Source organism: Lissotriton helveticus, chromosome 3_1, assembly GCF_964261635.1.
Source record: "Lissotriton helveticus chromosome 3_1, aLisHel1.1, whole genome shotgun sequence".
In the NCBI taxonomy this organism is placed as follows: Eukaryota; Metazoa; Chordata; class Amphibia; order Caudata; family Salamandridae; genus Lissotriton; species Lissotriton helveticus.
Genome location: NC_136061.1, coordinates 625265973 through 625292999, shown reverse-complemented (window position 1 = coordinate 625292999; position 27027 = coordinate 625265973). Strand labels below are relative to the sequence as shown.

General features: G+C 43.4%; 1 protein-coding gene across 1 annotated transcript in view; it reads right to left on the bottom strand.

The window, feature by feature from the left end:
- LOC144824682 (uncharacterized) overlaps positions 1-27027 on the bottom strand; it is a 151455-nt gene that overhangs the window by 51299 nt on the left and 73129 nt on the right. Inside the window, exons 8-14 of the mRNA XM_078683716.1 lie at positions 13964-14031; positions 13743-13845; positions 12133-12249; positions 7104-7207; positions 4860-5026; positions 4432-4567; positions 574-697 (exon numbers count right to left, since the gene is read on the bottom strand). Of these exons, the coding sequence (XP_078539842.1) occupies positions 574-697; positions 4432-4567; positions 4860-5026; positions 7104-7207; positions 12133-12249; positions 13743-13845; positions 13964-14031 (819 nt within the window). The remainder of the gene's footprint in view (positions 1-573; positions 698-4431; positions 4568-4859; positions 5027-7103; positions 7208-12132; positions 12250-13742; positions 13846-13963; positions 14032-27027) is intronic.

Sequence of the window (27027 nt, the reverse complement as noted above, 5' to 3'; positions counted from 1 at the left end):
AACTATTGCCAGCAAGTTCACAAAGGCTTTATAAAACTCCCCCGTGAACCCGTCCGGGCCGGGTGCTTTGCCATTCGGTAGTGCTTTTATTATCTCTGTCACCTCCTCTACTGTGACTGGTTGGGAAAGGTATTGCCTCTGAGCATCCGATAGCCAAGCCAGTGCAACTGTGTCACAGTATTGCGCTATTTCATCCGCCGGAGCGGTCTTGTCAGCTTTATACAGCTGTCCAAATGTATGCCGGAATGCCTTCAATATGCCTTTCGTGTCCACTCGCCCAATATATTTGGTTGAGTGAGGAGTATGGATGGTTAGAGGTTTAACTAGCGAAGATACTGCCTTTAAAATATGCCTGGATAAACAGTGACAACAAATGGCAGCAAGGGGAGCTGATCTGCTATTACAAGGAGCAAGCAAGAGTATTGGTGAAATGATGGGGTTATGTCCTCATTGATGACTCTGTGAAGAGAAGCAGCAGTAACTAGGACATTTGTACAGTGGAGACCACACCAAAGGCAGAATGATGTACAAAGAAGCACTGTGTTCAGAGGAAAGAGAAGCTATGGGTCTTACCCAGGGAATGCGAAGCTGGCCGGTTGCTACTATTCCTTCAGTCTCATGGTACAAGGCCAGGTCCAGAATTGTATCACCTACAAGTCCTGGAGAGGTGGGGACCTCAAGCTTCACCTCATCTGAGCTGCAGAGGGGAATGGAGAGGACAAAAGTAAAGACAAAGCAGGGAGTGTAGACCATGGTACAGGTGATGAATAAACGAGAGAGAAAGAGAAAGGAAATGAAATCAAAAGGCCTTTAAAGTAATACATGACTCTTAAAAGCCCTGCAAACTCCAAAGGAAGATTTATACAAAAATCTTGTACTAGGAAACATTATGCACCAGAAATAAATATGTATAGAAGTAGTAATATCTAAAAAAATTGGAAGATAGTCAGTATGTGTCTTCCAGGCTTATGCAGATATCGCTGCCCACAGTCTTGGATATATGTCTTATTGGAAAATTTCTATTGCACAGCCCAAATTCTGTAGTTAATTTAGTCAAAGGTTAATATGAGACAATCACCCATGCATGTTGTGTAGAAGTTGCCAAATCCTGGCTTAAATGCCCTGGATTTCCATCACATGTTTGGGTGATACTTATTAACAGACAGATTGTGTCTTGGACAAATGCATTCGGGTAAGACCCCTGATCAGCCAGGCTAGTTTGAATCCAGTGGCAAAGTGAGCTTTCCATCCATCATCTCCTTGTGTTTGCTTTGTGCACCCTAAGTTGGCAGGGTAGGAGGCTTGTTTCCGGTCTAGGGAAGACCTGGCCTGGCAGTTCGGGCTCAACTGTTCCCAGGAGGAACAAGATCAAGGCTGATTTACTGTTACATATGGCTGGGTCTGAAGAGGGCGGACGAAGTGAGCTAAAGAACGATGATGGATTCAACCCAAGGTCTGTGACTGGGGGTGAGTGTCTGAAGCGTTTCAGTGCTCCGCCCATCATCTCCTAGTATTTACAAAAATGTTTAGACATTCTCATTAATGTCAATCCACCAAAGTGACGTATTAGTACATAGGTCGCATGGCACTCAGGACTGTAATGCAAAGTGAAGTTGCCTGCAATTGGAGGTAGTCTTGTGAAGCTTTCTGTGTTTTTTTTAACTAAAGGCTCACCTTACCTACACATTTTCTCTCTTCTCCTGCAATCTCTGTCACTTTAGGTTTCTACATTGATTGTGACTTTGAAACACTATTGATTGTGTGACCTTGATTCTGTTTGGTGTGCAGTACTAGTCAATTTGTCTATGACACTTGCTCCTGGAGCAAGTTGTCTCTGTTTGATTTCTGCCCTTTTTGGAAGGAGAACTCTTGGTGCATCTTCGCTGCCATTTAGTGGTGTGGAATGTATTGACCACTGGGGGCCTATTTTGAGAATACCCCTGCACCAAAAACTCAGGACAATCAAGAAGAATGTGGTTACCTGCAATTGAAGGTAGTTTGGCAAAGTTTTAAGTTTTTTTCTTTTACTAATGGCTCACTTTACATTTTTCTTTTTTCCTGCAATCCCTGTTCCTTTCATTTTCTACGCTGTTTGTGACTGGGTGCATATTTTAGTTTTCTGACCTTGATTCTGTTTGGAGTATTGTTGTATGATATTGTGAACCTGATTCACAAAGGCAAACTTACACATTTGTGTAAGTTTATGATTGATTGCTATTCACAAAGGAATTTTACTATTAGTATCTTTATTACTGTGGAGTCTCCGCACATAAAAAAATTGCTCCAATACCTCATAGCATGGTTATAAAGTACAGACTAACTAAGGCGGATCTCTCCACAGACATTGTTGGGAGATTTTCAATTTTATTAATGATCCTGTTGATATTTTTGCAGTCACAGCATCATGGATTGAGGACACCTCAAATCCAACAAGGGTGTGAGCTAGCTATGATTTTTAGGGCTTCTCTAGGTCTCCCATTATCATCAACCTTTATAGTGGCCATCCCTCAAACTCTAGTCTTCAAACTCCCAATTTCTCCCATCCTCAACCCTGACCATGATAATCATGGTTTTGGGAGGCTTCAGCGACCAGGCTGATGATACCTCTGATGCTAACTAGATAAGGCTTGACCAGTATTAACCAGTACATTTCTATGCTCAACTTTATTCAATGTATAACAGAAGCTACTCGTGCTACAGGTCATGCCCTTAATCTGATCTTCTCACTACCTTGTTTGAGTCGGGCAGAGGTGTCTCCGCTGTTAAAAGCTTAGACCACCACCTGATCTCTTTTTAATTTAATGATCCCGCTCCCAAATCACTGTAAACAATGAGCACTGCTTATAACAGGATATGTAGATGCTGGAGTAACCTAAATGTAGAGCATCCTTTAGCTGGCATAACTCGTTTAACTGTGCTCAGTAATGACTTTAACATTGACACTAAACAATTGAATCACTTATACAACTGGCTTGCTCGTGTAGCTTACCACCTCCTTTGGGTAACTGAACCTACTATGGGCTCAGGGTCTCACTTGTAATCGTCCGGAGGTTCTCTTTGCCTGAATTACCGATTCCCAGGGGTATCAGTAGTTCCAAGGGTGGGAAACATTTAGGCCATTTTCCGGGCCACTAGTAATGAAGGCCTTAGCGGCTGGCCCACACCCTTGATTATAAGGGTTGGTCCCAAGCTGGTTTCCAAGCTAGACACAGCAATGGAACAGTCATAGTAGTACCCCTTGACAAACTATGCACCGTAAGGGGAAAGCTGTTAGAGCTTTCTACCGCGTTTGATACAACTGACCATGTCTTTCTGATTCTTGGCTTGGCAGAGTTCCACTGAGAGACCCTAGAATGGGTTTTATGTTTCCTCCAAGTCCAGACACAAGCAATTTACCTTCCCTTTTACAGTGAGCAGACATGTCAATAGACTGTGGCATCCCTCAGGAGTCAGCGCTCTATCCAATCATGTTCAAAATCTACTCTAAGCTTCTGGGAAGCCTTGATCCAGGACTTAAGATTATCCAGCCCTTACATATTCTGAGGTCACACAAATGATACTGAGGTTTGAACTCTGCTCCCCAGATGGAATCAACCAGCTTTGTAAATCATTGCCAGAACTGCAGACTTAAACTGAGATTCTGGTGTTGAATGTGACCCATAACTAAGGACTGAGAGACTCTGGCCTGCCTCCTTTATCATGCTAATTTTAGCTCTTTTGGTTAGTGGTATTGCTCTGTATCGAGGCATACCTCAGGCACCTCTATGGAAAATCCAGCTACTGCAGAACATGTATATGTTAACCTATATATCTCTGGAAATTTGACCACGTGGCAGAGGAAAAGAGAAGACAACATTGTCTCCACATCTGTCATCACATTTAATTCAAGGCAGTTGGCCTTTGCATTGGTTGCTATTAAGTCATTTCCTACGTTACAACATGAACCATTAGATCTGGCTCCAAAACCTATTGGTGGTTCTGCTCTTTAAGAAAGTTTGGTGCTGGTGGAAGAGCATTTGGAGTAGTGAATCCCAAACTGTGAATTGCTTTCCCTGACCATCTTAGAAAAATGATTGAATAGGCCTTGTTCAAGAAACACCTTGAGGCCAGCTGTTCTGCTAACTATTTTCCTGGTTGTGCTTCGGTCTTCCTTCATTCCCTGACGTTTGATGTTTCGAGTGCCAAGATGCCTATGGAATATGATGTGGTAGGGTAAAAAATAAATAAAAAATAAATAAAGCCATAAACTTGGCACCTTAATGGAGACCCATCTCAGGAGTGGGGCCTGTTTAACATCCTGTCAGGCCTCATTTGGCTTCCGCACTCCTATGCTGCCTTCTGAGACGGGAAGACACAGCAGACACATTTCTCCAAGCATACATCATATCCACATTTAGATTTCCGGAACTGCTCCCAAAGAGGTATGCTCACCGTACGTCAAACGTTGCTTCCCTGTGAGGGGATAAAGCACCTCTTCTCAGGATTCCAGCTGGTGTACCTCTGTTGGGGGTTCCCACACCTCGTGATAGGGCTCCAGGAGAGGTCTTTCTTGCAGCCAGAACAGTGCCTGAGCGATATTAAGCAACAACATATGAGATTCGCAAAAGCTCAAAATGGACCAAGAGAGGCTAAGCATGTGAACGGACCCTAGGATAGTGAGATCCACAAGGTTCAAAAGGCAGAATCTGCTGAAGGACTGGTAAAAACTGGTGAAAAGTGATTAATGGACATTACATTATGTATCTAGTCACAAACTAGACTCTATCTGGAGAGGAAACAGATACTGATAAGAAACATTTGGAACAATCTCCTCCTGTGTTCTCGGGCCTGATCTCTTTCAACTTGAAAAAGCAGCCTACCTTTCTCCTGGATGGTGATCTGCTTAGTGAGGGGAAGAGGCTTTGGAGGCTTTGGAAGAGGCATAGTTGTAAGCTGCACATGATGTGTCTGCTTCCCAAAAGTGAGGCGACATGAGAATCCTTTGCCTGAGCCAGCCTGAATAGGAGACACTGACGCACAGAGAAACCTGGGAGAGAAGAAAGGCGGAGAAAGGGAGCATCAACACCAACAGCAACACAGGACTATTCTAAACTGCAGCCTTCATATCAGTACACTCTGCACCACCCTCAGCAGCATTCCAAGTGTATGTGACAGCAGAGGGTGGAGGCGAACAGTGGAGGTTTCTGGGGAGCAAAGACAGGGGTGTGAGGGAAATGTGTGACAAGGCAAGAAAGGTGTGTGGGGAGGTGCTGGCATTTGAGGAAAAGGAAAGGAGGTCAGTAGGAAAATGATGAACAGAGGAGGAGAGATGAGGAGGTCTGTACAAATGGAGGTGTATAAGACGCAGGTGTGTGAGATGTGTGGGAACCGGTGTAAAAAGCAAGCAGGGAAATATATATACCGAGTGCTTAGTGATATGGGGCAGGCGATGAAGCTCCTTCCTGAGATCCTTAAATCCTTCTATTTAACTTGATCCATTCATGATTAGATATACAAAGGGTTTCAAAGTCTTTTATTGAGGGGGGAAATGGAAGGGTTTCTCCACCATAGCAAATCTGAATAAAGAGCCCCACAGAGTCCACATCAGTTAGTGTTGGTGTTACATTGTTAGTGTTACTTTGGACATCTGAAAAATCTAGATCTTCCAATACCTTTTAGTGATATAAATTAAACAGCAACAGCCTTAGTTAATATTTATCAAATCCCATAAGGTAGATGTTACCTCTCAAACTGGTTCTTCCTTAATGACTTTACTTTAAAGAATAGGCCCTATGACAGGGACATCAGGTCTCTGGGTTGAAGGTGCTCAGTGTTGACATTTCTATACAGTGTGTCTGATCTATCTCGGTATCAGTATTCACTTTAACAGTATGGAAAGTACTTGTGTATAAATTCCGTGTCTGGACCGGCGGCGAAGGGTAGGCGTACCAGCCCAGACACGGGAGCTAGAACCTTAGCTACAGAGGCTAGACTCACTGATGTTCACCCTGCCAGGCGCTGTTGATACAATTAAAAATTGACCCCTAGGCATGGAACAATTTATACACAGGTACTTTCCATACTGTTAAAGTGAATACTGATACCGAGATAGATCAGACACACTGTAGACAGCGAATACATAGGTCCTGATGAATCGCGGGTGACCTTACCCAATGCGAGAAACATGTCGACCATTATCTCCACTTTATAGTATAGTCTTGAGTAAGGAACACATTGTTGTCCAGAACTCCTAGACTAACTGTTGTTTTTAGTTAACGCATGGGACCAACAGAATAAAGTTCCTTCTGGCACCTCTGCGTTATTTTACATTCACTTCCCGTCTACCGTTACTTTGGCCCCTCACCCACACTTCACCTACGGGCAGTTGGAAAAAGATCTCCGCCAAAGAGCCCCTCTTTGAGGTGTTGCCCGTTGAGTATTGCACCGCCCACCCAACGAGGAGCATTGCCCATAATGAAGCATGACACCTGCAAGGGTGTGTGAGGCCATTATATCCAACAAAATGGATACCCACTGGATGGTTACCATTTAACCACCCCTCAATATCAACTTTCTTTGACCCCCTTTTTTTGCACCCCAGGAACAACCCAGTCCTCTTTTTGCTCAATACATCACTAAGGGCACACACTGCGGTTAGGACCTTCCACTTTTTCTAAGTGGTAATTCTGCCCTTTGATCCATCTAGATCTCCTATCCCTTTTTTTGAAAACAATGTGCAATGGTGACAGTGTCTTTATTTGTGTTCCACTATACTCATTTTCACCTTGGACAACGTTAAAAACGTACCTCTTCAACCACTTGAGGACCAACATAGCTGACAAACTACGCTCCTAGGACTATCCTTTCTGACTCTGGCAGGCAATGCCAGAGTAGGAGGTATCGTTAATGAAAGGTGTGCAAGGAATGTTCATTCAGTGGGAAGGCTATGTCAGCAGAAAGGATGGTCTGTTGGAGGAGTAAGTGACAAGGTGTCTGAAGAATGTGTGCGTTTAAGAGACTATAGAGACACAGAAAGAGCCCTTGCTGGTAGTGATTTTTTTATGTTTAACTAAAGATGTGTATGAGGTGGTGTTCTGACTCTTGAAATTCTAGTTGATTCTCACCTGTTTATCAGTGACTCTCCTGTCCAGGTTTTCTTATCCTCTGTCTGTAACTCTGTCTGTGCACCCGTCTCTTGAGTCTCAATAAAAATTGGGACATTACCACCCTATGTAGGAGAATAGACAAAGTAATTAGGATGAATCGCAAGGTAAAAAGTAAAGAAAAAGACAAGGATGGATAAAAGAAAAGGAGAGAGAGAGAGTGAGGTGATGACATGCAGAAAGAGCAAAGTGCCGATCAAAGAAAAATTGGTGGGGTAAAAGAAAGAAAAGAAGGGAAATAAGAGGGAATGAAAAAAAGAGAAGGAAGGTCAGAGGCGACAGAAAGGGAAACTAGGTAGAGAGACAAACTGAAGGAAAGAAAATATATAGACAGAAGATAGACAAAAAAGAGCTAACCCAAGACTGCAGAACGGCAGGCAAAAAACGACATCTGGTTCAGATTCAGCCCTGTTCTAACGTTGAGTCAGAGATGTAAGGGACTGCATTACAATTCAGAAAGTTGGGGACATTCCTTGGTTTTCACAGGTCTTTGTGTAGACTGTTTTGCTTATAATGCACTTTTTTCTTGACTTGATTACATTTTGGGGAATTCGTGGGTCAAAGCCTGCCTCCTGGTATATGGTCGTGGACCTTGGTCAGCGGACTCGATAATTCTCGCTTCGGTGCTTACTCTAATCAGGGGTTCCACTCGGCAACTCTGGGCATTAGCTTGCCTAATCTCCACAACGGCCCCACCAATTCCAGGGATGCCTGGCTCCACCTTGGGGACTCCCAGCAAGGGACCATCCCACAGGGAAAGCCAGGACGGGTTCCCCAGAGTTATACAGCGCCGGGACGCCCCATTGCTGGGGCAGCTGTGCGCTTTACAAGTATACTACATATACTACATAGTTTTCCTAATAGACAAATTTGAGCTCCAACTATCTGTGTCTAAGGAACTCATTTAGAGAACAGAAGGCAAGCGGGCAAGCCACTGGCAGCAGTGACATTCTGCCTCTGTTAGCACAGTGGTGGTTAGCTCACCATATTTCATGATTCCAGTGTGGTGGCCTATTTTGTAATGATGGCTTTGCCCGTATGTCATGACAGTCCAATCATCATTTATTCTGTTTTGCACCAGAGCATGGAAGATATTTCTAGGTTTCTTTCAAATCTGTGGTGGGAGATCATTTGGGAGCGGGTTATAGTACTCACTTATATTGTTCATGACACATGAGTAACATAACAGGCAAGATGTGAGCAGCCAAAACAAAGCAACATACAACATGGTCCTGTATGTGAAGAACATTCTTTTTGCCATGTATGTTAAAATGATGAGTCCTGCATGTCCATGATGATGCACCACAGTCTGAAAGATAGTCCACAGTAGGCAGAATGATGGTTCTCTGTGAATCCTGTGGTTGTGATGCACCCATTTCAATGCATGCTCACTCAGAGGTCTCTACAACCTCAAGCATGGCAAACTTCACCACTTTGTCAGGCTCTGTTGCTCTACACTTGCTCAGGGGGCCCAGCAATGTTGCATATCAGTGTTGCAAGTCACTGATGTACCCCATGGTCAAAAGGGAGACTCATTTGATTGATGACAACACTGTCTTAACCACTTGGCTGCTAAGGCACCTCTGGCCCCTCAATGTAATTTCCATTGAAATCAATGGAAACTCCATGACGAGTTACCCTTGTCATTAGCACTGAAGGGGTTAATTGTTGCTCTCGTTCGGTTGAACTCACCAAAATACATAGTTGATGATAGTGAAGCACCAGTGAACATCATGCCTTCAAGACAATTTTTCAGTTTCAATAACTGGGCAAAACTGTCACCACTTGTGTCAAGATCTTTGTATTCAGTGTGGCTAGACTCTACCTCCTTGCTTGACATACTCATGGTTGCAGCCCAGTCAGTAGGCATTCACAGTGAGGTAAATGTATGTGCTTCTTTTGTTTGGACCAAGACCCTACTCATTGTTGCACCATCGAGACACCAGACAATCAGGGGCTAAACCTTAAGTCCACTTCATATATCACCCATGAGATACCACAGACTGAGTTTCAGCATTATGTCTTCTGTAGCAGTCACCCTTAGTGAAGACATTATTGTTTATTTTAAGATGGTGCCAGTGCAGTACACCCATTTGAGGCCAGTATCCCACAGGCAGAAACACCATGGCATTGCTCTTAACAAATCAAAAGGCGCCACAATGCAACTGTTGCTTCATACTTTTACCCATTTCTTTGGGGCTAATGGTGTTTTGCTGATCCCAAAATAATTTGTGACTTTTGACTGAATTTCCTCTTTTGTGCCAGTAAAATTGCAGATAATAATAGTTTTCTAAGCACGTTAAACCTTTATCATTGTGCCTTTGGGGATACAGACGCCATGATCCAAAACTGCGGTCATCCAAGTACAAACTGCCCAGCAAATGGTTGAGTCACAGTCTGCTTTCCAATGAGTGAAAGACATTTCAATTGAACATAACACATGCGATATTTTGAAGCCACCTTGCAGGCAATATTGGCACTGTATTCACCCAAGCCATGCTTGATGGTTGTATTTCAGATTACCTACACTAACAGTGAAACTCCAAGCTTAAGAGAGACCATTGCACTTGTTTGAGGCTGCAAACTTTCCTTCGCTACCTCTGGAGGCTCTGGCTCAATGTCATGACAGATCACAACCCTTTCAGGTAAATCTTCAGTGATTCTACATCACACAAACCAGCCAGAATAAAAAACGGATGTTACAACTTCAAGGCCTTGAGTTTGATGAAGGGCAACTATGTAAACTTCTTCTATTGATACCCATGACCAGCTTCACCCATTGAGATTCACAATATGGGAAGGACTGGACTTTAAGTTACATTGATCAGGCCCTTCCTTCAGGCCAGTCACTTGAGTAAATCATAACACTTGTAAGAGAGGAAAAATGCTTCTAGATAATTATTGGTGTGCCCATCATCAAGCTACCAAGTTCAGTAGCTTGTGTTTCCTTTATTGTTCCTTCTGTCCTTGTTTAACATTCAAGCTGTTCTGACAAAGGCCTGCGGCTGAAGTTATTATTGTAGTAACACAGGAGGGCTGTGGTCTAAACAGTTCTTAGAACCAAAGACCATCTGAGAGAGGAAGCCTTTTTCAATCATATCAAGAGCATGGGGGAGGATCTAGTATTAGGGCAAACATTGTGCTAGGCTGCTCGCCTGGACTGTGGCCATCCCCATATGCATAATTCCTTGCTGTTCCCATTCGTGGAAGTCGGTCTCCCCACGACAACAAATGTCTCCCTTACCGTTGCAGGTTAGGAGTGGTACACCACAAAATGTCAGCAAACAAGGTTCTTGTTGCCTGTGAGTGACAAACAGGTAGCAATGGTCGTGTTTCAGTTATCGTGCAGATACTGGACTACCTCTCAACTGGGTACTCCTCAAATAAGACGCAAAGTGTCTGTTGTCAGGAAGGGTTTTCTCATCAACCACCCTACTCAGAAGACTTGCACAACCGTTAGTCCAGAGTTTTGGTAAAGGTCAGTGCACCCAAAAATCAGCCAGTCTTGCTGCGTTCCCTTCATTGTTCTCTTGGTTGTGCGTGTATGTGTGTGGTATTTGCATAGCAACAACCTAGCTCAAAGTAGGGGATGTGTGATTGTATAGAGCACCTCTACCAGTCAGAGTGCTTGCCTTTTTGCTGTATATTCCAGTGCCTAGTGCCAACAGGAGTTCCTGAAGAGAGTAGGAGTGCACAATCTTCACAGAATTTGAGAGCACATTCCTGTCAAATAAGAAGTCAAACCTAGATGATCAACCACACATTTGTCACAGTTCAAGTTTTATGTATACATACGTTTTATCTGAGCCAAGTGTGTGTGGAGCCATTGATCATACCTTAACTAAACTAATACACTTGATACTTTCAAGTAAAAATATACTCCTTTAAATACAGTACTCTGTGTCCAGTGGTTTATTCTTGAGCTGGAAAGAGCAGCATATTGACTCCAGTTGTTGCTTAGAGGCACAACAGCTGCTTAAGTTCAACATGGCTGTGAAAAAGGCAAAGGTACTATTGGATCTGGGCAGGAGCAAGGTAACCATCAATAGTGATGGAGGACATGGAAGACAATGCGACATCCCACTCCATGTATACCTTTAATACTTCTTCCTTCCCATGACCAGCTCTCTCCAGATTTTTACTCCTCTCTTAGTCACTCCAGTCAAGTAGTCCAACTCAATATGCCCAGCCCTCACTTGATTTCATATCGCTTTTGGCCTTAAACCTTCCATGATGTATTGGCCTTAGCCAGCCCATGGTCCCAGGCTTGATCTGAGCTTGACCTTCTGTTGCTACATACCTCCTATTGCAGCACCACCTTCATAGCCTCACCCGTCCTGTTGCCTCACTCCTGCTATGGTCTAACTTTAAAACTTTGCTTGTTGATCGCATGGCTTCATCCATCGTATGTCATAACTCCTACCTTGGCTCTAACCCCTTTGTGGTGTCATCCATTCTGTTGCAATGTCTTAGTAGTGGCTTGCATTTCCCAATGCCTCAGCCTCCTATTGCACACACGTCATCCGCCTCATAACTCCTGTGGCCTCACTGCTCCCACTTCTTTCACTCAATAATGGAGGTCCCCACTAGACCTTTACGTCGCATGGTACTGTTATGATTCTGGATTGGCACTATTGTGCACTCCTCTGATGGGTAAGGGCCTCTATTCCTGTATTCTTACTAGGAACCTAAACACACACAGTTTATAGTACTTAATATAATCATATGTGGTGAAGTAGAATGGGTTTCTTTTTTTCATAGTAATAATAATATAAGGATCATTCAATTCAATCTTTTCTTTTTTTGTCATCTTCTGTCATGAAATAGGGTGAAAAAAAGCTTGAATTGTATGATTCTTATAATATTATTTCTATGAAAAAACCCAGTGTACTTCCTCCCATATGATTATATTAAGTACTATAGTACTATAGTGTCAATAATGGCATCAGCTCCATTCGGTTATCCCTTCTTCAGGCGCGGCTTCACTCACTTCACTGATGGGGCTCTGGGAAGTTGCCCTGCTGTCGGCACTCCCTTGGCGGGGCTCCTCCATGTCCTCCTCAGACTCCACTCCTTCATGGTCAGACAAAGACATCCTTGGGCTGTTCTGTGTGAAGATTAGTTTATTTATGTAATGACATTTGCATAGAACTTTAAAACAAAGCAATCAAATAAAAATGCACAGAGGAAAACACAAAAAAGTTACATTTAAAATGTAAAATTGTAGTTATCTGAATTAACGGCGGGGAAGGTCATAACCAGGAGGGGAGCCTCAATACAACTGTCTTTTCATTTCCTATATACTTTTCATTACTACATACTTAACCTGTACGTGCTGTGCTACTAAATATTGAAAACCACAATATTGAGGTACAAAAATATTGAGGACAGAATATTGAGGTACAAAATATCAAAAGGTTAGCGCTTATAGGGAAATATAGATTTACTATTCCTAACTTCACATCTGCGTACCATGGACATCTATCTATCTATCTATCTATCACCAAGGTACGTATATGTGGAGTTAGGTATAGAGGGGCTTATTTACAAGTCCCTTGCAGCACTTTTGCACCTCCATGCGTGACTTTTTGTGACGCAACGGCGGCGTAAACAATGCGCCAGGTTGGGCCCTATTTACAAAGTGATGCATCTAGGCAGATGCATCACCTTGTAAATTCCTGCGCCACATTATACCTGCGCCAGGCATAATGTATGCAGGGTGGGCGTTCCCACGCCAGAAGGTCTTTTAGAGGTGATGCAGTGAAATCTACAAGATTTTACTACGCCACTTCCAGGCCGCCACCGCGTGAAAACCTTACGCCTGAAGCAGGCGTAAGGAGTGACACAATGCAATAAGAATAGGCCTCCCCATGTATTGCTGGAGTTGCGTCAGGCTTATGACACAACTCCAGTAATGCATGGTGTTTGCACCAACAGATACGTCAGATTTTCTGAAGCATTTGTCAAACCTTGTCAATCTGTATTATAAATATGAAATATCCATGGTGGCGTAAGGGTTTCTCTCGCAGGCGCAAGGAATCTACATAAGTGTGTATATTTTATTGTTTAATATTTTGTTCAGATTAATATGTGCCATCGATATGGGAACACACCACTTGCATGGTCTTTAATTCTACCCATACTTTCTTGAACATATTTGGCAACAATGTGGTTTATTTCATTCTGAAAGGCAGGAAAGGAGCATAGTTGCTGAGGTGTGGTGGGCCATATGGGCTCCGGTATGTTATGTTTTTTGGAACCACTGGGCAAGAACAGATGGTGAATACAATTTTGAATGAAAAGAATCTGTCTCTATTATCCTATGCTCTATTTATTGAAATTGGCTTGTGACTAAAATAAAGAGAAGAACCATCGAAGAAGATCAAGCCAGAGTGAAAGGTGTAAGGGCGTGGGCACGGAACCTTGGGGACCACGAGATGACCTTCTACCAAGCTTATGGGGTTGATGGTAGATGTGGATTATTTTCTCAGAGAGAGTGCAGAAGACTTGCCTGCTGTGTGACTATATCATCCCCTTAAAGACCGGGCAACATACTTCACTGAAGGATGCTTTTGTCCAGCACTGCTTCAATGGCCTTACCCTCTCAGCAGACGCAACGCCTCCTTCACTTTCTTGGTGCTGGTCTTTGACGCCTGCCTGCCGGGGAGCCCGAGGGGTCTCGACCATGAGCTCTGGCATCTCCCTGTGAATATCAGCAGACAGTTAGTGTAGCTACTGTTAAACTTCTTGAATTGCTACACCACTCTTCCCCAAACATCTTCATGTCCCAGAAAAATCCAGAATCCCAGAGCACCACTTACGTAGCGACAGCGGTCCTCCTGAGCGCTTCCACCCTCAGCCTCCATCTTCGGCCGACACCCTGCGCGCCCTGAAGGGACAAGTCAAGGTGTCAGAGGCAGTATGAGGTGCAAGGGGCAGCAACTATTCTTCACCCGCACCTGCCCATCACTGTGCTGTCTCCAAGGCCTTTGTGACAACCCCAAGGAGAGTGGAAGCTCCCGAGCAGCAACTCTACCTTTGCCTAGCCAGTACCCATGTGGATGTGGCACTACAGGCTGACAACAGCGATCAAGACATGGGTTACAAGCAGCAAACATGTATCCACACAAGCAATAGTCTCATGAATCTTCATTGCCCATTATGAAACACATCCACACTGGAGACGAGTTAGCAAACCTTGTATTATGGAACTGAGAACTGAACCGGGAAGTGCCAGGTTTTTTGTTTGCACAAGTGAATCCACAGCGTTTCTGGAGTTCAGCTTCCCGGGGTGTGTGCTGCTCTGAACTTGGAGGCAGAGCTCGCTGTCATCTACCACGTTACCTGAGGTCAAGAACCCAGCCAACCTGCAGCTTGGGAGGACTAACTTTTTGCCATTTTCCATTGGGCGTCTATGACCATGCAGTAAAGATTCTGCACAGCTGTGAACTTCCATGCCCTCTCAAATTGAAACATAACTAACAATTCTGTTGGCACAGGACTTGGGTTAACCTTTCCTGACCAGTTTAGAAAGGTAGAATCTTCAACAACAACTAAACATTGAGGGGCTTATATATGAGCCCTTGCGTCACTTTTACGCTGCCGATGCGTCACTTTTTGTGACGCACCAGCAGCGTAAAAAATTTGCCTTGTTGCACCATATTTACAAAGTGACGCATCTAGGTAGATGTGTCACTTTGTAAACCCCTGCGCCACATTATACCTGCGCCAGGTATAATGTATGCGTGGGACGTTCAGACGCAAGAAAGGGTCGTAGAAGTGACGCAGTGAAATCTATAAGATTTCACTGCGCCACTTTTAGGACGCAAATGCGACAGTATCTTATGCCTGTCTCATGGCAGGCGTAAGATTGACGCAGGCACATTTAACATGGGACTTGCCCATGTGTAATGACCCATTGCTGGAGTTGCGTCACTTTTGTGACACACTCCAGCAATGCATCATTTTTGCGCCTACAGATACGTCAGAAATACTGACGTATCTGTAACTCTTTGCGACATGATGCGTCATACTGTAAATATGATGCATCATTGGTGTTGCAAGAAGGCGCAATAAAAAGTGACGCATCGCTTTTTTCTCGTAGCGGTGCGTCTCTTTTCATAAATGAGGCCCTGAGGGTTTGACATTGTCATTTCAGGAACAAAAACGCAGTAACATGGATCCGTACAAAAAAATGTGTAAACATAAAAGTATCCATCACTAATGAATCTACGTTACCTTGAAGATATTCTGCAGTCATTATTGTTGCAGCCCTATAGTAAAACCTCACTACTGTTGTACCGCACCCAAATAAGTAGCACTTCATGGCAGTATGTCTGTAACAATAAAGTTCCAGGAGCTAACCCTAGTTTCTAGCTTCTCTGGCAATTGTCCAATGAGAGAGTCCGAACACTTATCAACACAAGTGTCTTCAAGTGAAGCAGAAGGGTGTTATGAGAACAGTCATTTAGTCTCTCCGAGACTAGAGTGATACTGTATTGTATTATATATTTCCCATTGAGAAGGGAGTTAGGCAGGGATGCGTACTGGCCCCTACGCTATTTTCCCTTGTTTTAAATGGCCTTGTTGATGACCTAATTAGTGTACAAAACAGTGACGCCCCTAACTTAGCTGGTGGTAAATTTCCTGCACTCATGTTTGCGGATGACACCCTGCTGCTCTCAAAAACATCTATGGGGATGCAGCGGGTGTTAGACCAATTTACCAAATTCTGTAGGGACAGGAATCTGGTAATTAACATAGACAAAACAAAGTACATGGTGTTTAATGGCACTGCAACTAATTGCCCCCGCCCGACAATGGATGGACGAGCCCTGGAAAGGGTAAATAATTTCACTTATCTAGGCCTGACCTTAAACGACAAAATGAGTTGGGAAACCCAAATGACTAAGGCTAATTTAATCCTTTCTCAGTCTATGGGGGGTATCCTTAAAGTGCAGAAATCTTGTGTCCATAAGCTAGTCAGCGTACCGCTGGAAATATATAAGGTTCAAACCAGATCATCCACCCTATACGGGGCGGAACTCTGGGGCCATTGTTCAGCGAACGAGATTAGCATAACAGAGAATAAATTTATTAGACAGCTGCTCTCCTTACCAACTAACACCCCTCTAGTTCCACTAAGGTTGGATATAAATCTGAGGCCTATTGCAGAAGTAATTGCCTCACGCCCGCTTCTCTATTGGCGTAGATTGTGGAGTGTCCCGGAGCTTGAGTGCTATAGAGAAGAATTAAAGATTGTGATGGCACGCCCGGGTGTAGGGAGGATAAAGTGGTTATCTTTTATAAGGGGGCAGGCGTCTAGGATCGGCATGGAGAATCTCTGGTCCAACCCGGAGGACACATGCAAATCCATCTCAAAGAGAACCCTGGCTGAGTCTATAAAATATTATAACTTAGAAGAGGTCCTTCGATCAGCCAGGCCTTCTAGTCTCACTGACAGCTTTTTGGATTCCAAGAATGTCTATAGTTTTGAGAAAGAATTAGACATTATAGAACCTGTCTTAGCAAAAAAACTGTTTTTACAGTTCAGATATGGTACACTACCCCTTCATTCCTACACTGATAAATGGAAATTGGGTTTAGCTCATCCTTGTCCAGGTTGCAATGACCCAAATGAATCCTTAATCCATGTGATCTTGTTTTGTCCTGCTTATTCTGTTATCAGAAAAAAATGGATCATACAGCTATGTGTGAATCTAGGAGTCAGGAACTACATAGATTATTTTAGAATTTTAAAAACTGATACTAATGCACTGATAGTTACTGCTATTGCTAAATTTTTGTTTTCGATGTGGTTAATTAGACGAAGACTGATTCGTTTGTAGTAACCTACTTACTGTAGGTAGACTGCTCTGTCTCAGTAACAACTAGTTCTTTATCGTGTTTTAAATTTTTCTACCTCATGTATTTTATTGTCTTAGTGCTTTTATCGTCATATTATAAACCGCACGCTAACTGACTTATTGCAAATATCCAAAATGAGATGTAACTGTGTATTAGTTGAGTTGTAAATGTATTTTTTCTATTTTCGATGTACTTTTATGGTTCATTAACAAACCGAAATAAAGTTAAAATGAATGAATGAATTATATAACACTGTATTATAATGGCATCTACACAATACGTATTACTCCAGACGAGGCTCCGAAGCACTGCTGTGGATAGGAAATATGCTACTCTGCTGCAGTGCCATAGATGGAAGACTGAGTGTCTTTCTAGAGTGCTACATATGCAGTGTATGATATTGGGCAGGAGGACCACAGATATGTTCTTATCGTGTTTTTATCAGTGCACCTATGCGTTAATGACCTTCTTTTGCATGGTAGTACTCCAGATGTTTGCATGAACTCTTTTTTTTTAAGGTACGGGGCTCTGCGCACTTTACTCCTGCTAATTAGGAGTAAAGTGCTGGGCTCTCCCTTAAAAACACACTGCAATTGGCAGACTCCTGATTTGCCCATTTAATTTACTTATATGTCCCTATTAAATGGTAATAGATGTACCCAGGACCTGTAAAATAAATGCTACTAGTGGGCTGCCACACTCATTGTGCCAACCACTACAGTAGCACTGTAAAACATGGCTCCAGACCTGCCCCTGCAGCCTTGCTGTGCAGTTTTAAAACTGCTGAATCGACCTGCCCAAATCACTCTTTTGACAAGCCTAAAACGTCTTTTTAACATTTTTACAAGTCACCTCTAAAGTAGGCCTTTCTGCTCAATAAGGCAGGATGCACGGTATTTAAAAGTAGGGCATATAGAAATTAATGTTACACATATTGTGACAGTGAAAGGGCACTTATAACACCGTATAATGCCAATTTCGGATTGAAAGCAGCTACAAATATAATTCAAGGACTCATTGCAATAGTTATTTAAAATCCAATTTATTGGGGCAATCACATTTTGACTATGTTGGAAAAGTTAGTTTTAGAAAAGTTACCCCTGGGTGCCTTTCCGACAGTATTCAACTGTCAGCTGACTGCTGTTGCCTCCCCTGTGGTGAGATGTGGATTGCTTCCAGACTGCAGACATAGGGCATGGGTGTTGGAAGGTGTTGACCATCCGCAGGCATGGTGGCCTAGGGGCTGTGCTCAAGGACTAGATACAGTTTAAAGAGGCCTACACAGTCACAAGTAGATAAACCTGAAACCAGGCTGACCCCTTCCTTTGTCCTCCAAGTCAGCCTGACTCCAAACCCAATAGGAGGAAGAGCTGCCCCAGAACTGGTTTGGAGTGACCAAAAGGGACGGTTTGTCTATTATCTTAGCCACAACTCTGAGTGTGCCCAGGAAGCTATAGAAAGGTTCTGCTACCTTGGATTTAGGTAGGGAGGGCCACTGTGGAATTGTTTACAGTAAAACATGCAGGAAGTGCTGTAAAAGTGGGTATGATCACCACTGTTAACTCTTACCTTATTGGACATGGTGTGGCCAGTGGTTACCCCTATCCACAGGCTGACACTGGGCAATAATGTTGCATCCCCAGTACCCTCCTCAGAACCCTCCTGAACCTGAGAAGAATCAGAAGAAGGACTGTGTTGCTGTCTGAAGAACCAAAAGAAAGACTGTGCCTTCTTGTCTTAAACCCATGACCCCAGACATTACTCCCAGGGTCAGTTGTCTGAACTCATATTTGAGCTATAGGACTACAAAAAGCCTCCAGAGGTCTTTTCCTGCTTTCCAGCTGGCCAGTCCCAAATGAACCTGACCTGGCCCCTCTGTTTACCTCTGTGGGAGTGAGTACTGACCCCCAAGTACTGTCCCCAAGGTCCTGGAATCTTGGCTTTGCTCAGAGTGTACTACTCCCTGCCTAAGTGAGAACTTCATGGGATTCGACGCAGACCATCAAGATCAACCACCTTCAAAGACGGCTTCATTGGACTTGACACCGACTACCTTCGTCAATGGCCTCACCGGATTCAACACCGAGCAGCACCTGTGCAACAGCTTCCCCAGACTCAATGCTAAGAAGCCTTTGAGACTTCGTACAGAGGCTCCCCGTTGTCGTCAACCCTTCCTCAGATCCAGTCCGCTCACTAAAGACGTTCTACCTCTATAAACATTCTTAAATGAGAAGGTAACTTTGCGACCGGGACGAACCTGGTCCTTGTATCCATCCTGTGTTCTATCACCGACTGCCTTAAATATTACCCTTGTCCCAGTTCAGCTTGACCAGCTACTTACAGTGTTTTTGCATGTTTAGGTTATTGTCCAGAGTTACTCCGAGTGATTTTGCTGAATCGATTATAAGAGGTTGGCAGTTGAACGCTGTAATTTGTTTAAGCCATTCGTGTATGGTGGCTGGTTGGTTAGGTGGGGTGATTAGTAAGAATTCAGTTTTGAGGGTGTTTAGTTTGAGGTGGTTTTCAGTCAACCATGACTGAATCTTTTGTAAAGTTAGATTGAGAGATTTGATGTCATCTGGAGAATTTATCTTTAAGTATAGTTGCGTGTCGTCTGCTTACATGTGAAAGTGGATATTTGCTGAGTCGAGAATCTCAGTGAGCGGCTCCATGAATAGGTTAAACAGTATAGGAGAGCGGAAGGAGCCCTGCGGGACTCCTAATGTGACTGGGATGGTCGTGGACAGAGATTGGTTGACCTTGAACCTTTGGGATCTATTCAGAAGGAAAGAGGTAAACCAATTTAGTACTGACCTCGATAAGCCCATTCTGTATTGTAAGAGATCTAGAAGATTATCATGTTTGCCGGTGTCAAAGGCTGAAGATAAGTCGAGCAGGATAAGTAGGCAGGTTTCATTCTGGTCTAGGATTCTTAGTGCGTCATCTACTATGTGGGTCATAGCCGATTCAGTACTATGTCCTGCCCGGAACCCAGAGTGGAATTTTTGAGCAGGTGGAAACTGGTGATGTGGTTGTCTAACTGGCTGAGAACACATTTTCCTAGGAGTTTAGCCAGAGTTGGGATGTTGGAAATTGGTTGGTAATTATTTAGGTCCGTGGGGTCAGCTGTTGTTTTTCTAGGAGGGTGGAAACTTGTCCTGAATTGAGAATTTCAGGAATAATTCCTTAGACTAAGGAGGCATTGATAATCTTTGTCCAAATTGGCAGTAACGCCGGTATGCGATCTTTGAGGTAGTTTGCAGGAAGGGGGTCTGAGAAGTGGTTGGAAGGAGTCAAGTACGTGAGTGCTTTTAGAATTGCTTCTTCGCTATAGGTTGTGGGTGGCCCAGGATGCGTTATTTTTGAGGTGAGCTTAGATGAGCCGGTGATTGGGGTTGATAGAATGTGGGATGACGAGTCCTTCATAGTGTTAGACTAAGCTAATGAGGCCTAAAGTAGGTCCGTTTTCAGGAGTTCTGTTTTTTTCGTGAAGAAGGAGGAAAATTCTTCGCAGCTGGGTGGCGTACCATGTCCAGCTTAGGGAGGGTGAGCTAAGCCACTAGATTGGGTTTTGACTAGTTCAAATAGTTTTTTGGGTCGGTTCTTGGCTTGATCTAGCTGATTTTGGAAAAAGTTTGCTTTTGAGTGTCTGATCTTTCTATAGTACGAGTTTCTGGTGGATCGGAGCAGTTTGAGATGATCCGTGGAAGGCGATGACCTCCAACGCCTTTTCAGCTAATCTTAGGGCTCGTCTGTCCTTGTTGAGTCTGCCGTCATACGAAGGTTTAGAATCTTTTTGGGAGATCCTCTTCAGTTACAATAACTAAATAAAATGCCGACTGTTCCCCAGCACACCAATAGAAGCAGCAGGCTGATAATAACTCCAGCCCTCACGTACATATGACACATTTTACTACTGTACTATCCAGAGTAATTTGCCTCTCGTTGCAGTAATGGCAAGAGTTCTGTATCCTAAAGATCTGAAGCAACCTAATAAACCAGCGTGGATAGAAACCACCCACAAGGCAGGCTAATAGATGGAAGACAAGATGCTTTCCCTGGAGGAATGACTAGGTATGCAATAATCTTCCAGCTGACAGCTGTGCTATTGGGAGGCCTGAGTTCCAATCGCTGCTTTTCCTTTTGACCACATCGTATGCTCCTGTGCAATCATTTTAGCCCACTTTGCCTTAGTTCCACTGTGCAACAACATTGTTAGTGTCTGTAAATTGTAAAAAATAACATATCATGCGTCTTATTGAAAGCGGGACATTTGCATTAATGGGACAGTCCTGTATCATTTGGCATGTGTTACAGTGCAGAAACATATGCAGTCAGGCAAGAATGAAAGCACATTCCAGAAAACGGCGGCAAGTTGGGTAAAGATGTAAAGTAAATTGTCTCGTGTTATTACCACTCCCAAGGTGGTACCACAGTCAATAGGTATTTCAGCTGAACTTGTGGTCGGGTCTGCTGTGGTTTGGCTGGGTATGGGGGGATCGTAAAAAAGGAGTAGGGAATGTATAACCTTGGCAGTTCTCCATCTTGGGGGTGGATGCTTACGGGATCATAATTGCACCTGATGCTGGAGTGTGGGGCTGTTGCTGTTGCTGTTGCTGTGATGGTTCCAGTTCTTATCATCAGGATGATGCAACTTTCAAAAATCACCTAAAGTCTGAGTGTCTATGGAGCCTCCTCACACAAAAAGAGTGACTAACAGTGCTTCACTCAGCTCCCGAGGAGGAAGGGGCGGGAAAAAAATCTGCATGCATTAATTAGCTGTCATGTTGGACGGACCAGGGTTATGACAGCCCAGGTCTCTGGAGACAATACAGGAGGTGGTTCGCCTTTGAAGATTTGGCTGGAAAGTCCCTGGCAGTGATGTCAGCTAGGGGCAGAGCTAAGGCCCCCACAGGGGATGCGAGCAGAGGCCTCTTGACAGCGCCATCTTGAATTGTCCCAGCATGCTGTGCAGGAGAGTTGGGACAGGGTGGAGGGGTCATGCGGCAGCCTAGGATTGGACTGGGGTGCCTGGCTTCTAGGGTTTTCCATCACCACTTAAATGCTCTTGCACAAAGGAGAGACAGAGTTGGACACTGGAATCGGACGGCAGCAGCAGCCATGGACAGCTTGAAGGGCAAGCCCTCTGGTGCCCTTATGGACTAAAGACTCTGCCTGCAGCTGAGCCCAGAACCAGTGGGTCTCTTCAGGACCAGTGAGTCTGGTTCCTCTACACCCCATAAAGACCAGCTGGGGAAAGATCTGTACTTCTGTGCCCAAACAAGAGGAGAGGAACACCAGATACTAGGAAAGGAAGACATTCTGGTGCAGGAAGACAGTGGAACCAGCTCACTGCAAAGCGTGCCACCTTAGGGGTCAAGAGGCAGGCTCCCCACCAGGAGCAAAATGAGCCCAGAATCAAGCAATTCGGCCCAACAGGAGCTGAGATATCGAATGGGAAAAGATTTGACCTTTGACCACCCAACTTGAGCGCGGCCAAGTACCCCTGAGTGGGCCAGTGCCCAGAGGTCGACGCAATGCTTATTAATAATTCATCCTCCGGGATGGGGGATGTATTGGGCCCCCTCCCCAGAGCTCTGTGTAGCTGGAGAAATCCATTCCCCAGGCCAGTTTATGCAAAGAAGGGGCCCAGAACCACCACATCACTGGGCCCTTGATGGCAAAAAGAAGGAGGAGGAGTGCTGTCACCGCCCACCCCACGCAAGAGGAGAAAGGGAAGGCCCCATATGGAGAACCTGGCAGGTGATCGCCTTCGCGGCACCCTTTCCCAACAATGGGGGTGAACTTTCACCTGCTATTCCTACCCATGTCTTGGGGGTGCGGGCGGCCACTACTAAGACAACTCTTGGCCCACATGGAGTAGGCAGGGAGAATACAGTTGCCGGCACCCGCCTCGGTAGAGAAGGAAGCCGTCGGAGCGGTCACAAGGTAAATGCAATTCAGAGTTCGCAGGTGGGACCGGGAACCCCCAACTAAAGAGCTCAAAAAGGAAAAAAAGTTGCGGAAGGCCAGCGGAACAAAGAAAAGCCACGGCTGGAGCCGCTCATCTAATATGCATGCTCCCCCTGTGGGGCTGAAGTTGCACAAACTTCTCTTCCTTGTGGTGGCCCCAGGATGGCAGAAGCACAACTGTTTCAAAGAAGAGTTGCGGCGACTGCAGGAGTACAGAACCCAGATGACCCTACATCTTCGGGGTCAAGGAAATTATGACACCGCCCGCTTTCAGCCTTACTTTCAAGCACAGTCCTTTATTTGTAAATGTATTGCTGACAGTGATTTTTAATAAAAGGTTGTAATGTTGTATTATTACTAATTATTAGAGATGAGATATGGTTACTGATGTCAGTGATAGAGAGGTGGGATATCGCATGTGGTATTTGGTCTTTTAAAGTGGTAACGTTGAGAAAGCCAATATGCCTGCTTTATTTAAAGTGACACCCATCTGTATTGTAATGTGCTTTATGGTATAGGTGGGGGTGGGAGTTATGAGATCTTTGGGGGTCAAATGTGATTTCTTAAGTATATGTAATGCAAGCTGATTCGCCTGATATTGCTGCCAGCCATTGTTCAGAGGAGCCATCCCCTTCCCCTGTGGTGTCTGCACCAGAAACTAAATCTAAATCCAAATGAAGAATTTTTCTCGTGCTTGCCCCTCCTCCTTGAGGCCGTACCACATCCTGCCCAGACACTGCAGAAACCTTTTACCTGACCCGTAGCCTAATCACCTGATATTCTGCCGGGGAGATGTCCTTGGTGATATGCAAATCATGGAGATGTCCTACATGCCCTTTGGTCTACTTACCTCTTGACCAGGATACAGAATTGCATCTAGTGCCTAGCCAGTGCAATCACCCCTCGGGTGAAAACTGGGCCTCTTCACAAGCTGTGAACCCTGTCTCTCTTCGAAAGCTGAAAGGGATCATCTGCATTGTTCCTTGAACATTTTTCTCAGTCAAAGTAATCTTTCCAAATTTTAGTAAATTTACGTAAAGCTCCAATCCTTTTTGCATACCTAAGTTCACTGTTTCTAACTCTCTTAATTTTTTGTAAACATTCATCTGCCGTTGGAATTATTTCTGTTTTCCAATACTTAAGAATAAGAGATCTGGCAATTGCAACAATGATGTACAAAAGCTTCACTAAGGAATCTTCCAAATTAAGCTCTGGATCAACCCCAAGTATAATCAAATTATTATAGTTAACAATCGTAAAATGTAAATATTGAGACAATATAAAAAACACATTTTCCCAGAAAACCTTAATTTTAGGACAAAAGGCAATAATATGTGACCAATTAGCCACATCCGGTTGAGTACATCTGAAACAATTAGATGATGCATTACTGTACATTTTGGACATCACTGCCGGTGTATAATATAATAGCCATTTGCTAAAGAAAAGCATACGTCTCCAGTTAGCCCCTCTAAGGACCGTGAAATTTAATTTATTTAGGGTTTTCCAGTTTATTTCCTTTAAATTGAAGCTTTCATGTTTCTGCCATTTTTTTATCGCTTTGGCACTCACATCCTCCTCCCTATTTTCCACCAAACTTTTCCTCCATGCTCCCACCCTCTTGAATACTGGGGACCAAAAGATATCGTTCGTTAAATTAGAGGTCTGACTTATTTGTGTAATATCAATATTGCTCAATAGCCTATACAGCGCTACATATGAGCCCATAAGAAGAAAATTACCACGTATTAACAATACCATCTCATCGGGAGTCAACCAGACTCCAAATTTAATAAAATTTGATAAGTTAACGAACCCATATCTCGCCCAAGTACGTGTGATATCAGAATCTAATCTGGTTCCTAATCCAAAAACAGCCTCTCTTAATGGAGTTACTAGGGACAGGAGAGAGAGTGAGTACCTTTTCAGCATAACATCTCGCTTTTTAAGAAACCAACAGAAAGTCTTGTATCTGACTAATTTGGGTGATTTAACAATTGCGAGAGGAGAAGGTATTTGGGATTCTTTGCAGATTAAATCAAAAAAGAAATTAATAAACAATACATCTCTAAGTGCTGGATATTCAAATCTCGAAAGATACTGCACTAAATATGCATAGTAATAATCTTTTAAATTTGGTAGGCCCAATCCACCATGTTCCTTATCTACGTATAGGGTTTCTATAGCTATTCTTGGAGTCTTTTTTGCCCAGATGAAGGTTGAAAAAAGAGATTCAATCTTTGAAAAGAAAAACCCAGGAAGGGAACAAGAGATGGTTGAAAACAAAAAGTTGAAAAGTGGAAGTATTGACATCTTAATTAATGCTACTCGGCCTAAAATAGACAAAGGAAGCGTATCCCATCTTAGGAACATAGCACGAACTTTCCTGATTAAGGGTTCGAAATTGAGCGTATATAGATCGCGTACTGAAGATGAAAAATAAACCCCTAGGTATCTTTTGGGTTTATCGGTTATGCATCTCCGAATATCTGAATGCAGATCCGGGTTGTTATTCCCGCTGATTATGATCTCAGTTTTCCGTTTATTAATACGATACCCCCCCAATGCTTCAAATTGTGAAAAAATGGAAAAGGCTTGCTCTTGCGACTGCATATCGGATTTCAACAGAAGCATAATATCATCTGCGTACAGTTTGATCTTATCCATACCAACTATCGGCGGAGAAATATTTTTATCTTTTCTTATTGCAGATGCTAGAGGCTCGATGAAAAAAGCAAAAAGAATGGGGGAGAGAGGGCAACCTTGTCTTGTTCCTCTTTGAACAGGAATAGACCCAACCATCAGTTTATTAATTAAAATATGGGCTTTTGCTCCCTGGTACAGATTTTTTATTAAAGTAATGACTTGAGAAGGTATACCAAATCGATATAAAATGAAAAAAAGAGTGTCCCAAACTACTAAATCAAAAGCTTTTTCTGCATCTAAAAGAAGAATTAAAGCCGATACCTTACGAGTTTCAAAAAAATCTAATGCTTCAACTAAATAATGTGTGTTAGTGAGCAGTTGACGGCCAGTGATAAATCCATTCTGATCTGTATGAATTAACTGTGACGCAACCTTATTAAAACGAATAGAAAGCAATTTTGTAATAATTTTGTAATCCGAATTTAATAAAGTTATAGGCCTATAGGAGTTTGGATCTTTTGCTTCTTTTCCTTTTTTCAAAAAGCTAACCACTGTACCATCATAGAAGGATGTCGGGATTGGTCCCCCCTGAAGCATTGAATGAACTAATAAAAGAAGTACTTCAGAAAGAGAGCAAAAAAATGTAATAAAAAATTCGGCTGAAAATCCATCTGGGCCGCAAGCCTTACCATGTGGCAAATTTTTAACTACCAACTCCAATTCTTTAATAGAAAAAAAAGAAGCCATGACTTCTTGATCCATATTGGAAAGTGATGGAAGAGAATATTTATCTAGAAATACATTTAAACTAGCTTGATCCAGAATATGGGAAGAAGAATAGATATTTTCGTAATGAGTTAACATAATTGCTCCTATTTCCACCTGATCTGAAGTGTCTACTCCGGTGGTAGGGGATTTTAAGGAGCGAATCAGGTTGGCTGCGGCTTGTTCCTTTACTTGCCATGCCCAAAATTTTCCGGTAACGTTGCTATGCTCATAGGATTTCTGCACTTGCCTATAAAAGATTTCCTCGTTTCTTGAGAAATAGTGAGCGCTCAATTCACGTTTCACTGCACTTAATAGGTTTTTTAAATCGACCGAGGGATTATGATATTTTTGATGTATTAAAGCCTGTATTTTTTGCTGTAGCTGGTTTTTTGTATCACGAAATATAGCTGCCTCCCTTGCATCCCTACTTATAATGATGCCCCGAACATACGCCTTCAAAGTGTCCCATATAGTATGAATTGGCGCTGTCCCCATATTTCGTTCTAGAAAATCCTTTATCTCTGCCTGGACAGACATAACCCAAGGTTCATCATTCAAATAGGATTTGTTGAAGACCCAACGTTTCACCACATTATTCCTTACATCTAGCTCAATTTCAAGGACAAGCATT